At 30.3% G+C, this 14,297-nt stretch overlaps 2 protein-coding genes across 2 annotated transcripts in view; one reads left to right on the top strand and one right to left on the bottom strand.

The window, feature by feature from the left end:
• LOC108910343 (cytoplasmic polyadenylation element-binding protein 1) overlaps nt 1-2,370 on the top strand; it is a 17,007-nt gene extending 14,637 nt beyond the window's left edge. The window contains exons 8-9 of the mRNA XM_018714916.1: nt 1,971-2,098; nt 2,152-2,370. Of these exons, the coding sequence (XP_018570432.1) occupies nt 1,971-2,098; nt 2,152-2,370 (347 nt within the window). The remainder of the gene's footprint in view (nt 1-1,970; nt 2,099-2,151) is intronic.
• A 6,931-nt stretch (nt 2,371-9,301) lies between these two features.
• The window catches only part of LOC108910347 (peroxisomal membrane protein 11C), a 5,684-nt gene continuing 688 nt past the window's right edge, over nt 9,302-14,297 (bottom strand). The window contains exons 3-5 of the mRNA XM_018714921.2: nt 12,333-12,514; nt 9,573-9,632; nt 9,302-9,521 (exon numbers count right to left, since the gene is read on the bottom strand). Coding sequence (XP_018570437.1) covers nt 9,314-9,521; nt 9,573-9,632; nt 12,333-12,514 — 450 coding nt within the window. The 3' untranslated portion in view covers nt 9,302-9,313. The remainder of the gene's footprint in view (nt 9,522-9,572; nt 9,633-12,332; nt 12,515-14,297) is intronic.

Below are 14,297 nucleotides of genomic sequence, written 5' to 3' on the forward strand. Positions count from 1 at the left end.
TTATAACGAGCGTTCAAATAAAAACGTGGTCGAAGTTGGCTCTGACACATTGGACGTAGGGCGTAGCTTATAGCGACCAACTTAACCTCATTTCTCAACGAGCTGTATAGCAGCTGCCAGTTTCAATAACAAAGCGGCGATACAGCGCTTTGACAGATGACGTTTAAGTTCATTTGCTATACGCTACGCCCTACGTCCAAATTTTCAGAACCAACTTGACCATGTTTTTATTTGAACGCTCGTTAGAAGGTGCCTATAATAAATTAAAATCACTTGAATCACACCAAATTCTGCATTGCTGCACTGCACTGCACTGCTGGGCAATTTGTCAACTACTTGTCAACAGTGACATTTATTGCCCAGTGGCCCAATGCAGCTGTGTTTGGATTTCGTTTGGCCGCGCTCGCATTCTTCAACTGGGCTATACATTTCTACCACCTCCACGTTTCGACCATACCTGTATATGGATATGGGCGGTATGGCTCAATAAATATGGGAACAAGTTTTTCAAATGCCGAGTTGCTGCGTCAGCAACCGAACCTGGTACATACTGTCAACCTCTTGGTTCTTCAATTGATATTGGAAAGACTATAACCCCATCAATTTTTTAAATTCAACGTTTTTTTGATGTGATGGATGGATGACTATTTGCTTAGGGCATAGTATTCTTGAAACAAAATGTATTTATGTATTTCGAAATAAATATCATCTTTTCAATTTTTTTTATTAAACATTCTCAATTTACTTAATGTATTTTAGAAACTGGGTTAATTTAAAATAGAGTTCAAATATTGTGAATTAAATAATCAGTATGTCTACCATATCCACAAATGCACATATTTGGGCTCTGTTAATGAGAGAAGTCAATAAATAATTTGTGATTTTCGCCTTCTGCAATTCGTTTTTACAATCGTTAAGTGTAACAAATACAGGGTATTTTCACAATTGATGCATATTTTTTAGTAGGATGTAGATAGAATTCATAAAAGTAAATAATTTTACCAGAAAATATCTAGACATACATTTAATTTATGGGGAGTACCAACAAAGTGCAGTTGCAGCATTTTATTTATACCTGGAGAGATTTTTATTAACTAATACCATAAAAATATTTGCTAACTTATTTCAAAGGTATTGAGATGTGGAGTGTTTAAAGCAGCATTGAGAACATGCGGGAAGACTTGTACTACTGGAAATGGCTGGAGTCAGTCTGAGCTTCTCTCATTTAAATACCAAATTAAAATTGTACGTTTGAGGTGGTATAATGTTATTTAAGTGATCTCTGGACAAGGCATTTCAAGGTCAAATGTTTAATAATCACTCAAAGGCTGTTTAAATATCATTTTAAAAATTAAATTAATTTCAACAGTAACAAAGGTAATGTTGACCTTAGAACGACCTTATGAGGTCATTGTGACCCATTACAAAAGACACCATCTGAACGTTCAATTTTCCGCTCTTCAATTCTGGGGTCAATAATAAAGGATCCAATTTGAAAATTTGAAGTTGACCTTGACCGACCTTGATTGGTGACCTCAAGATCAAATTTAAGGTCAATAACAGAGTTCCCCATCAAACTTTTATAGAGGTCATTTTTCGCTAGAACATAAAACTGTTGGAGATATTACCGTGGAGCAATTAAAATGGCCCACCCTGTATGTACACATTAAAAGCAGGAGAGGTATTGATGGGATCCACTTTCCTCCATTCAGAATTTTATTAAAATTACAGAGAAATATGTCTGCGTCAGCATAGGATAACAGAAAAAAGTTTGCAAAATTTCAAAGGAATTACAAAAAAAAATAATGGGAGTTAACAGTTCTGTTTTAAATTGTAATTTTGATGTTATATTTTAAAAAGGAAGCACCTAAATAAGAAACGTTACAAAGTCATAGGTATCATTTACGTTCAAAGAATCTGTGGCTAACGGCTTTGACTTTTTTTTGTAACACCCTTTATATTTTTAACAGGTATTGATACTGACAAGTACAAATATCCTATTGGCTCAGGACGTGTTACTTTCAATAATCCTCGTTCCTACATGAAAGCAGTAGCTGCTGCATTCATTGAAATTAAAACCTCAAAATTCACCAAGAAGGTAACATTATAAGTAAGAAAGTTTTCAGGAAATACATTTTTAAATAAATTTAGGTACAAGTGGATCCTTATCTAGAAGATTCTCTCTGCTCAATTTGTGGCGTCCAACAAGGGCCATATTTCTGCCGTGACATGATGTGTTTCCGATATTTCTGTCGCATTTGCTGGCAGTGGCAGCACAACAGCGAGATTCGTCACCACAAGCCCATGATGAGAAATTCCAAGAATAGTCAAGTACTAGGCCTAGGAACTGCGCCGGCAGCTGTTAACTAAGCAAGTATACATTTGCTTTCAACTTGATGCGTTAGATGTGGAATAAATATTTAGCGAAACCACATGTACACACTTTGTTTTAGGTAACTACGCTTGTTCAAAGCGTATAACGTTGTTGAAATTGTTATACTGCTACTACTTCTCAAAGTGGTTGGTTTATTGTTAGGTAATTTTAGTACTTAAGTTCGAATATAACTTGTGGTTTATACAAATAAACTGGAGTATTTGAGTCGCCGTTCTTAAAGTTGAACTGAATTGTGACTTCTTGAAAGCTTTTCCATTCTAAATTTATTAAAAGTATGGGTGTGTCTTAAAAAAACATTTATGGGTTCATATAAATTCTTACCCTATTGCAGGTTAAATGTAAAAATTTGTCGTCGAAAATTTATTCCATGTAATGTTACGTGTTTCATACGTTAAACCTCTTTGATTTTAATCATTCAAGGTCGTAGATCTATTTTATAATTGTTTTATAGTTGTATTTTGTATTTAACCTGGAAAAGTTTTTCATCAAAATGTACTTAAATCTAATGAGGTGTCTTTATTGTGTTGCTGATACTCTCTATAAATCCATTTTTTTAATAAAAGCATCCTTATGAATCGAGCAGTTACAGGGAAGTGATGCAATAATTTTTTATCAATGATTGTAATATTTGGACACTGAAAACTAATTTGGGACTCGCATATCCCTAAACGAAAATTTTATAGTTTCAATTTCTTAAAAGTATAGTTTTAGATGTAACAGATATTTTATAATAAATTTGGATTATTTGTTAGTGTTTAACATAATTGTAGTTTTAAGTGTTGATATTTAAAGTTTTTTAAAACCTAATTGTTTATTTAACTTTAAAAGTTTGTGGGCTGTTGGGTAGTATATATATTTTTTATAAATTTTAGGATATTTGCTTTACAGTCGTTACTGTATCGATCATAAATAGGACTGCTTCGGAGATAGATTTTGGCAATGTTCTTGGTTAATACGATTTTGGTTACTGCTTTGTTAAAGATTGGTTAAGAATTATTGTGCTTTGTACGCCCTATCTAATGTATACATAAATTATGATAATTAATATCTTGTTATTTTTAAAGAGTTTATATTAAAAAATATCTTGCATAATCTGAAACCTTCTTTCATTACAGCTCAGGGTGGAGGTTCCTCGAGTTAATGCATGCTGCATGTTTTTTAACACAATTCTTTTAGTTTTATTTATTTTTATTTTTTGTTGTGCTGTTTATGTTCATTAACAGACTGCTTGTTGTGATTGTAGTTTTAACAATTCCAATTTAGTGTTACTAATGTTGATAACTTTTAAGAATTCACTCTTAAGTTACCTGATTGTTTTATGAGAAATTTGTTTTATTTTTATTTTTTTATAACATTTTTAACAGGATTTTAATAGTTCGATTACTAATATTTTTTATGTGAAATTTAACATAATTGTGATATACGTAGGTTATAACTAGCCATATTTAAAGTTACAATTTTAAAACAGTTTTAAAAATTTTTATCCAAATTAACAAGCTATCTTTTTATGATGCAAATGATCTGTAACTTAAAATATGCGATGTTGGTGATTTAGTATTCAATTCAAATACTAACGAAATTCATACACAGTCCTGCTATTAAGTTTTAAGACTGATTTTGTTGTGGCGACGTGCATGATGCTATCTATGTGCGAACAACGGAACTACGTAGTGGTTAACCTTCTGAGCGACCGAACAGAATTTCATCAGTATACGTGTATCTACCACGAAGTTATAATGTTTTGCATGAAGCAAGCTTTTGATAGTTACGAAAATTCACATTGAACAGCTCACATCAAACAAGTTCTGTTTTAAAGACGGTGAAACAGCCACAGAAATGTATCAACTGTTACAAACAGCGAACCGTGAGGAGTATCATGTCCGAATGTGTTCCTGTGGTTGGTGAGGTTTCGTGATGGCCAAGACAGCATGTACGATGATGAGGTGACAGGGTGGCCCCACACAACCCAAAGAAACGTAAACATCGAAGCCATACACTCTGCGCTGAAGTCTGATCGTTGATCAATCAAAAATGGCCTGCCAACATTCTGATGGTTGATCGACAATTAAACTTCAGCGTAGAGCACACAGCTTCGATGTTTTCATTTGTTTGGCTTGTGCAGGGATGGCCTATATCGCATCATCATGCATGCTATCTCAGCCATCATAAAACCTTACGAACCACAGGAACACAATCGGACGTGATATACACTCCTCACCATACCCCGTTTATAACAGTTGCTACGTTTCCGTAACTATTTTACAGATTTAAAAAAGAACTTGATTCTGTTTCCATAACAACTATCGAAAACTCTCTTCTCGGAAAACGTTACAAGTTCATGGTAGATACAAGTATACTGATAAAATTTAGTTAAGTCCCTTGAAAGGCTTAATTTTGTTGACTGCACATAGATACCACGCACTTTTCCACAATAAAATTGGTCTTAAAACTTACTAGCCGGACTGTATATAAAAATGTTTTCAATTACACAATTTTGAAATATAAATTAAAATCTTAACAATATTTTGTAAATACTACATCACCGACAGTTTTTAAATGTGCTTTGAGCGTTTTTATCAGAAAAATTTTATGTGGATGGGACAGTGATAGTTTAAGACATTTTTAAATCCTTGTTAATTTATTTTTATGGTGTTTGTGAATTTTTTTACTAGTCATAGAAGTCCTGTTTTCGTTAACATGTTAAAAGATTTAATATTTATTAATAAACAAAATAAATAAAGTAACTCTTTTCATTCATACTTGGTTAAAATAAAATGATGATACACCAACACACACAGGATAGTTCGATATTTTGAATTAGTTGCAATAGATGGGTACTCTCGTAAAAATATTACAAGCTATACTTATATGACATCATTTTTTATCCAATCGATTTTCAAGATTTACCATGAAATGATATAGTGCTTGTCATTTCTGTCGAACCAACAAGATAACAAATTCTTAAGGCATAAAGGAGATGTCCTTTTTGCCCTTATAGGTCTAAATTGTCAAATAAAATAAAACTTCTGAACTCAAAATGGGTGGGCCGTATATTAGGGGTATTTTCCTTTGGATCTAGTGATTGTGGGTTATTAACGGTTCAATTATCACGTATAAAAGAAAAAGAAAAAAATTGTAACAATATATTTTTTGCATTTTTAGGTGTTTAGAGGATGTTTTCACCCCTTTATATTAAGGGTTGATTTTCAATCCGTACAAGACCGTATCAAATACGAAATTAGATATTTTCACGTTCATAATATTATTTTGATAACAACATAGATATATTTGGGGTTTTAAAACTGTTGATGATTCTTAATTTGTTCACTTTTTTTTGTCTTTTCAACCCCTAAATAAGGGTGATTTTCGCAAAACTGAAAGTGCCGAAGATCACGAAGATACAGTCTTTGGAGCTTCTTTCCAAATCAGAAATACGATTTCTGGAAGCCATTTAAAGAAAAAGAGAAAGTTTTTTTATTCATTTTAAAAACGTTTACGTACATATACGTTTTAATTGCGGTTTTCATTAAAAAAAACTATTTTTTCTTTCGTATTTCTTTTACACGGACACCTCTCTTGAAGGGACACTTTCAATCGGTCCCGTTGGTGTCCGCCCAAAGGAGATTTCACTGTATTTCAAGTTTTCGTTAAAATGCAGAGAAATGGATGAAACATGCACTTGAACATCGGTGTAAACGGCCAAGCACGCGAGTAGTGGGGCAAGGAGGGGAAGCTCGGCTGTTGTAAAAAATTTAAAATTGCAATTGTGCAAAAACTAATGGTCTGATAGCGCCTGCCTTTCGCACACCTAAAGTTGATATAATTATCTACCTGTGCCAAATTTCAGCTCTTAATCTTCATAAATTACAAAGTTATGAAATTTTGGAAAAAATCCGAATTTTTCTGTTTTTCCGGATTTTCTCCGGTTCTAATCAACTGATTGAATCACCTGACCACTCATTTTCTTTGAAATTTAATTTCCTACTTTTCCATTTATGGAATTGAGATTGCTCTAGTAGTTTTGGTTTTATAAGCAAAAAACTAAAAAAACACGTTTTTTGCACTAAAATATTCGAAAACACATCAGAGTATATCTACGGACTGTCTTTTAAATGATGGCACAGGTGGTATGCTGTTAGTATTTTTGTCAAGATATGACTTTTTTTTGCTCTATTGATTGGCCTATGGAACAAATAACATGTCTAAGTATTTACGTTTCACAATTAAAGTGTAAATTATAGGGAGCTCATACTCTCAAGAATTGTTGTCGTTACGGTACTGTCCGTAATGATGAATAAAGAAATAATCCCTCGGGTTACAATACAGCGTTCAAAAGGAGTACCATAAATGTTATTGGTGAATCTACAGACCAAAATAACAATTTTTTGCATAAACAGTGACCTTAGCAAAATGTTTCGTCCCTTAGGACATACAGCCCCTCAACCTTTCTAAAAAAGTATGAAAATTTTACAGAAATATTCAACTAAAACAGGTGCAGAAATTTGTTCCCCTTGGAATGGATTGATATAAACGTCCCCCAAGATATTTTTTGCTACAACTTTTTTGTTTGGCAAAAATTGAGTAATCAATAATACTTATCAGATATTTGTTTTTAAACATTTACCTTTATCACATTTGTACTTAAAATTGTTTATTAAAAAAATAAAATTCCTATTTGCATTGCAATTCACGACTGTAATAACTAAAAATTTAAATAGGCAGTTATCGTGCTAATGTCTAATTTCTGTCATTAAACCTTTTGTGAGTTTAGCGAGTGTGATTTTTGGATTTGCTATTCATTAATTTGGCAAACATGCCAAAATGACAGGGTATTGAAAATAAATTACCACATAGGTAATGTTTAGTAAAATTAATTGTAAATAATTAATTCAGTCAAAAAGTATTGTTCAACAAATTTCAAGCCGCGTTTTTTCAGTCCAACAGCTGGAAATCGGAATTTTCACGGTGTATGATAAATTGATTACATGTCGGACAAAAATAACACACGATAGAAAAGTGTTTGTTATAAGTAAAAATTGTAATGTCCTACAAAAATATATCCACAAATCGTCAGTCCAACAAAAAAGATGAAAAAAATCCCGAGTGATCTTTACGAATATTTTTGACAAAAAAAATGTACGCCACTGACTTTTTTGTAATTTTTATATACTTTTTAATTAAGCAACTAAAAATACAACTTTTTTGTGTCTTGATTAATTTCGAAACTTGATATGAAATATTTTATGAAGTACTAAATTTTTATCTCCTGTATACACCCATTTTTCATTTTTCTGAGTTATGTTTTACACAAAACACTTTCTTTCACTTAACGTTTCGTAGAAAATCATTAAATTTGCTCCGATATTTAAAAAATATTCATTGTAAATATTTATTTAATGGCTGATTATTGAAAAGGTAAACAATCCTGTAAAAATTTCAATAATTTTCCAAAGAACTTTATAAGCTATTAAAATGAGACCGTGTCCGAGGAAAAAAATGCATAGCAAACCTAAATAGGTATTTATTTTCAGGTTAAAGTTGCTACGACTCATGAAAGTAACATGAGTCGGGAACTTTTAAAGTATTATAGGAGAAAATAGTTTGAATATGTTGAATTTTGTACTTATTAATCGTCTCAAAAATAACTTCATTTGTTTATAACTTTTAAATTTTTAAGCATAAAATAAGCAATATAATTATTTATTTAAAACAAATAATAATTTACATAATAATAATTAATAACCGTTTATAAATATGAAATTTTTGGAGTGAAAAAATTAATTTCATCACGATTATTGATTTATTTATTTTTTAATAATTTGCGGACATTAAATCATCGGACACTTATATCACTATTTTGTACAGTAAATCTAAATGGAAAAAATGAAAATTAGATATGTGGTAATCGATTTATCATGCCCCATGCAACTTCCGATGTCCAGCTGTCGGACTGAAAAAATGCGGCTTGAAATTTGTCAAGACAATACTTTTTAACTGAATTAATTATTTACAATTAATTTTACTAAAAATTACCTATGTGGTAATCGATTTTCAATACCCTGTCATTTTGGCATGTTTCCAGTAACTTAAGCTAAAAAAAAGATGTGGTCTTGACTTTTCAAGACCCCGGGAAATTGCCACGTTTTTGGACTTTTCCGAGTGGAAAAAGTGGAGGAACTGAGAAAAGTCGCAGATGAAAAGTGTGGTAGACTCGTCAAAAGAAGGTCCTCACGAGTTATAAAGTATGTGGTAATCAACTTTCCAGGGGGGGGGCCTGTACTGTGGACTAGAAGCAAACGACCGATTGTATCATTGATTATGAAAAACAATATTTTGCAAATATTATGTGAAAGCTTTTTTGGGTCTCTGGATCAGACACCCCTATTTAAATATTTATTTTGTAAATTTTGTTCTAAATTTTTTCGTTGAGAAAGTTGTCCATATGGAACTATAAATGATTTGCTAAAAATTGTATGACACACTTCATTATCAAAATATCACCAACTTAATTTTCATGAGTCGTCTTTGCTAGTTATTAATAAAGTAATAAACAATAGCAAAATTAGAAGTATTAATTTAACTACTAGTGAGTAACATTTACTGAATAATATTTCTTACAAGTTCAACAGAATTTGTAAATTTATTAGGTACTTAAAAAAATTACTAAAAAAGTTTAGATGTGTTTTGTATAAAAAAAAATTACTCAAAAAAATGCATCAATTTTATGGATTTTTTATCCATCCTCCAAGACTTGTCATTTACTAGGTAGACTATTTTATAACACAATTATCTAAACTATAAAAATTGAAGGAATTAATAAAGTAGAAATTATAATCCCGTTTTTAACATTTACAAAAGATTTTATACCTAAAAACTTAAAAAACTTTAATGAATAAAAAAGTAGAATAAAAATATGTACTATTTTATTGACCGTTTATAATAAATTTGATATATCCCCAATATTGACGATAAAGATGCTATCAGCCCAACATGCCATGTTTGTAACTTGGAAGACCATAAAAACCCTGGAGGAAGTGTATTTACAGCATGAACTAAATCCATCAGTAACCTTACTGAAGTTAGAACTTCATATTTTTGCATAAGAACGATCTGTTCTATTGGTACACTAAAATAAACAAATCCATAAATTTATTACACAGAAAATATTTATTTTTACCTTTTATCTGCTTGAACACATTTCTTATGTTTCTGCAATACTGAAATGTACCTCATCGTCCTGCAAGAAAACCACTTAAAAAATCCTATTTTACTTTATTTTAATATACAATCAATAGTTCCAGATTTTCTTTTTTTTTATTAAAAAAAGTCATTTAAATAAATAAAGTTTCTTTAAATATATATATTTTACATATTCACTGAAAAATAAAATACATTTAAAAATCTGTTACGCTTTATGGGGTAAAGCCATTCTAGAATTCTGAAGAAATCGATTTTTGGAGAAATAGTTCAAGCAATGCTTTATTATAGTAAAAGCTTTAGGAGTGATTACCTCGTGAGAACGTGCGCGATAATTGCATATTATAGAGCAGGGTTGTCCAACTGGCGGCCCGCGGGCCGCATCCGGCCCGCGGTGCTATTAGTTGTGGCCCACGTAATGTTTTACGAAAAGCATATATTTTCTTTAAATGCTGCCATTGTGAAAAAAGATTTATATTTTATGGTCTCTCTGACACTGTTTTTACAACTTTTCATTATTATTGCAATGTTTGTCTTAGTTATTGAAAAAAATTGTATATAAATTTTCCATTTTTTTAGATAAATTTTATCTAAAAAGTGTAGTTGTTGAGCATTAAAAGAAATAATACTCCTTTTTTGTTTTAATCATTTGTATACCTCACTTATTTTGTTATTACTTTAACAAAATTATTATATGGCCCGCAACCACATCAAAGGTTTTAGTTTTGGCCCTTGAGGCCTTGCAAGTTGGACACCCCTGTTATAGAGGCTACATTAAGTTTCAGGTCAAGTCGAAAAGAGAATAAAGAAAATATCAATATAGAAGGCCAATTATATGGTGCAAGTATTGTTAATTGAAGGTATATAATAAATTTCTTATGCTGAATGGCAACAAAAACTTTAAAAGTGTTTTTTGAAAAACCACTTTTTTTAACTGGCCCAAAACATAACTCAAAAAGCTTTCAACAAATCAACTTGAAATTTTGTAAAGCTTCAAAATAACATAACTCGGGGAAAATTGTAGGGGGTTTTCAATTGATTGATTTAAAGCAAAATTTTTCGTCTTTTTGGTACCTTTCTTTGAGTGTTCACTAAATCGACAATTACTAATATGTTTTTATTTCCTTATGAAGTTCCCTAGATTTTAGTATATAATGGAAAATTTTTATTTTTTTGTTCCAAGACCATCTGTTAATAAGAAACTGTTCCGGCCATAGTCATCTGAAAAAAAGAGGTTTCATTGCTTGCCATCACCTACAGCCGCCATTTTAAATCCAAATCATTTTCCCGAATATCACCTTTTTTGAACCTCTAAAGTGGCGTTACCCCTGAAGATATCAACATGTATCAGTGATGGCTCGCTAAAATTAAATTGCTCATATTTTGATAATAAAGCATGGAACCAGCAAGCATGTTTTAGAGAATGATTTCTATGCCCACTTAGAGAGCTTTTAGTGGTGAAAAATTTTCTAATCAAATTTGCAAAATAGGGGTGGCTGACCGTAAAAAAAATTGTGAAGAAAAAATAGGGGTGGCTGACCTTAAAAAAAAATTGTGAAGAAAAAAATTTGTGTTCGTATCTATCAGCTGATTATGAAAAAAATATTCGAGATCTCAGGGTCAGCCACCCCAAATTAAATTTTTTTTTTAACAATTTCGTTTGAAATTTTTTCATTACAATATGGGTCTCACACTTCATTATAAAAATATGATCATTTTAATTTTTGCAAGCCATCACTGACATGTATTATACACAGTCATTAGATTTAAAAACCAAAGCTTCCTCAAACTAAACCAAAGCAAATAACTAAATATATCTCTTTACCAAAATAAAGGTGTTATTGAGACATCATATTTACTCTAAAAAAAAAATACATATTTGTTGCATATGACTAAAATTCATAGCTTCTCAGGAACAAGGACTTTATAATTTTATACTGCAGGTATCGGTTACACACAGTCAAGTATTTTAACATATTTTGGTTTAATTAAACTTCACAACAAAAACAAAAATCAACAATTAAAAAAATTATTTTTTTTCTGTTATTTAAGTGCTTAATTATGTATGTTTCTTTTTTGTTTTATTAATTTCTGGAAAATAATCACATCTGGTAAAATGATTTATTAAATAATTTCATATATTTTATTTCAATATCCTATAAAAATATTTTTAATTAATTTGGGTATACCGGAACAAACTTCACGTGAAAAACAAATTTCCTTCACATCGACTACTGTACTCGAAAATTAGAAAACAAAATTAAATATAAATTGACGTTTGTTTTAAACATTACAGAAATTAAAAATTTGTATTTTTAATTTTTTTAAATACTTTGTTACTCTGTAAAATTAAATGAGAAATAAATATAGTATAAAGTCTTCTTCATTATAAGAGTATATTTACTATTTTTTAAGTTTATAATATAACAAGGTAACAACAAAAATTAAACCAGGTATTTAAAAAAAATGGCATTAATACTTCTTTCAGACAATTGAAGTTATCCCATTATCCATTATTTTTATAAAATGAGAAATGTTTATTATTTTCAAAGTTTCTGTCCTATAAGTAAGGTATTTATATTTTTTTTGTTTTAAATTGTTTAATTTCCGATATAAATTATTATTTTACAAAAGCTGCAATTTTAATTTTGTGACTTTAATCAAATGATTTACATCATCTCAACCCTGAACCAATAGCAAAACTGAAAAATGTATGAAATTTTCATTTAAATTTACTTACTTCATAAGAGTTAAATAAATTGATAGTACCCAGCACACAGAACTAGCAGTATCCCATTTGTTATTATCAATTCCTGATACCAGCTTATGTTCTGCTATAAATGACATTTTTTCAATTGGATAATAAATCTGGTCAATAAGATTTGTGACAACGCCAAGTTGTGCTAAGTATTTATCTGGTTCCTGAAAGAATGAATAATAATTAATAACCTAAATACAATGTTGTTTCGATATTCCGTTTATTTTGGTTCCGGTAATGAAGAGTCCTATAAATATCTAGAATAGTTACATATTTAACTAGTTATTCTTATTGTGCAAATATCATTTGATTCGTGAAAGTTGAATGTGTGCTGACAAACTGTCACAGTGGCCCTTTTATTTTCCCTCTTAAAGAAAACATTTTTGTAAAAAGTACTGGGGACATCGAAGGTTTCATACAAAATTTCAAAAGTGCAAAACGGAGAATAAACAATAAAATAATAAATAAATAAATACATTTTTATGTAAATAATTCTGATTGAATGCAGGTAAGGATAGCAGGTAATACATCAAAGGTTTTATCAACTTTCACTTTCTCTTTCGATTGTACCTTTGTTGTTCTTCAAAGAGCCCCAAAGCACTATGGCAATTCTGGCTTCGCACTATATGTTTATTCAACTAACAAATTTATTCTTTTATTAAAGAAACTAAATTTCTCTAGGAAATGCAACACGTAAATAACAACAATTTGAACAACATGACCATTTTTACCTTGTAATTTTCGATTTTTCAAATTCTTTCTTTCTATGATCCATCTGTAACATTTAAAGATTTCAAAGTTTTGCCACCATAATATTTACAACAGCCACAAAACATACACTAGATACAGTATCTTGCGGTTTTTGATAAAATTGTCCTTAATGTATTACTGTTCCAATGTTAAATCTATTACCAATTCCTTTTAATTTTTCAATAAACCTTCAATATACGATATTTTTTCTGTATATACATATAATATTTTGTTGTTTCTTTGAAAATTATTACATACAGGTTCGGAAAGTCCCCATGGTTCATCGGCCGTTACATGAGAGCGATAAAGTAAGTCATAGAAATCCGTGGATTTCTATGACTTACTTTATCGCTCTCACGTAACGGCCGATGAACCATGGGGACTTTCCGACCCTGTATACTGAATAATATTCCAAAATCAGGACATTTAGTGTCCTGCCAGAGGGTTAGCAATACTTTGAAATATTTACCAAATATCAGGTTGTCCCCCAAAAATTGGGCAATCCAAATTTTTCTTAAGAAATCGAATTTGTTGTATTTGTGGTAACTCTTGGAATTAAGTGTACTTCAGAGTAACAAGTGCTATCAAAACTTAATCTTATTACAGATACAACTCAATTTTTAAGTTCTCTAGAATGGTCGGCCAGTTCAAGATAAAATTTGTAATCATAAAATATCTTGCAGTGAATTGCAGCATTGTAATTTTTCATTTACCAAAATAAAGCATAATGTTATTGTAAAATATCTAGGGGTTATGGTTATGGTTGACTGTCATTTGTAATAAACAACTCACATAGATAATTTAAACAAAAGATTAAGAGCACTATTTAATAAATTTTGTGTGAAATATTCAACAAAAAGAAATTCTTTGGTCAAATCAATTCTAAAATGTTGCTTTTTAATATGGGGTAGTGGGGATTTATGATATTTTTTATAATTTAAATAATTCAATGAACTTGCATTGAAGATAATTTAAAAAGTAGATTACCTTCATCCTTTTAATTTAGCATTAAAAAACTGGATTATTATCAATGTTTACTTTATGTGTTCAAAATCCTTCATGTCTGTTGAATATATCATAAGTATAATAGAATAAAAAAGATTTAACACATTACACAAGAATATAAAAACGGAAAACATATTTATTTAAAAAAAATATATCTACTGCAACATGATAATGATTATTTTGTTATATATA

Source organism: Anoplophora glabripennis, unplaced genomic scaffold (assembly GCF_000390285.2).
Source record: "Anoplophora glabripennis isolate ALB-LARVAE unplaced genomic scaffold, Agla_2.0 scaffold495, whole genome shotgun sequence".
NCBI lineage: Eukaryota > Metazoa > Arthropoda > Insecta > Coleoptera > Cerambycidae > Anoplophora > Anoplophora glabripennis.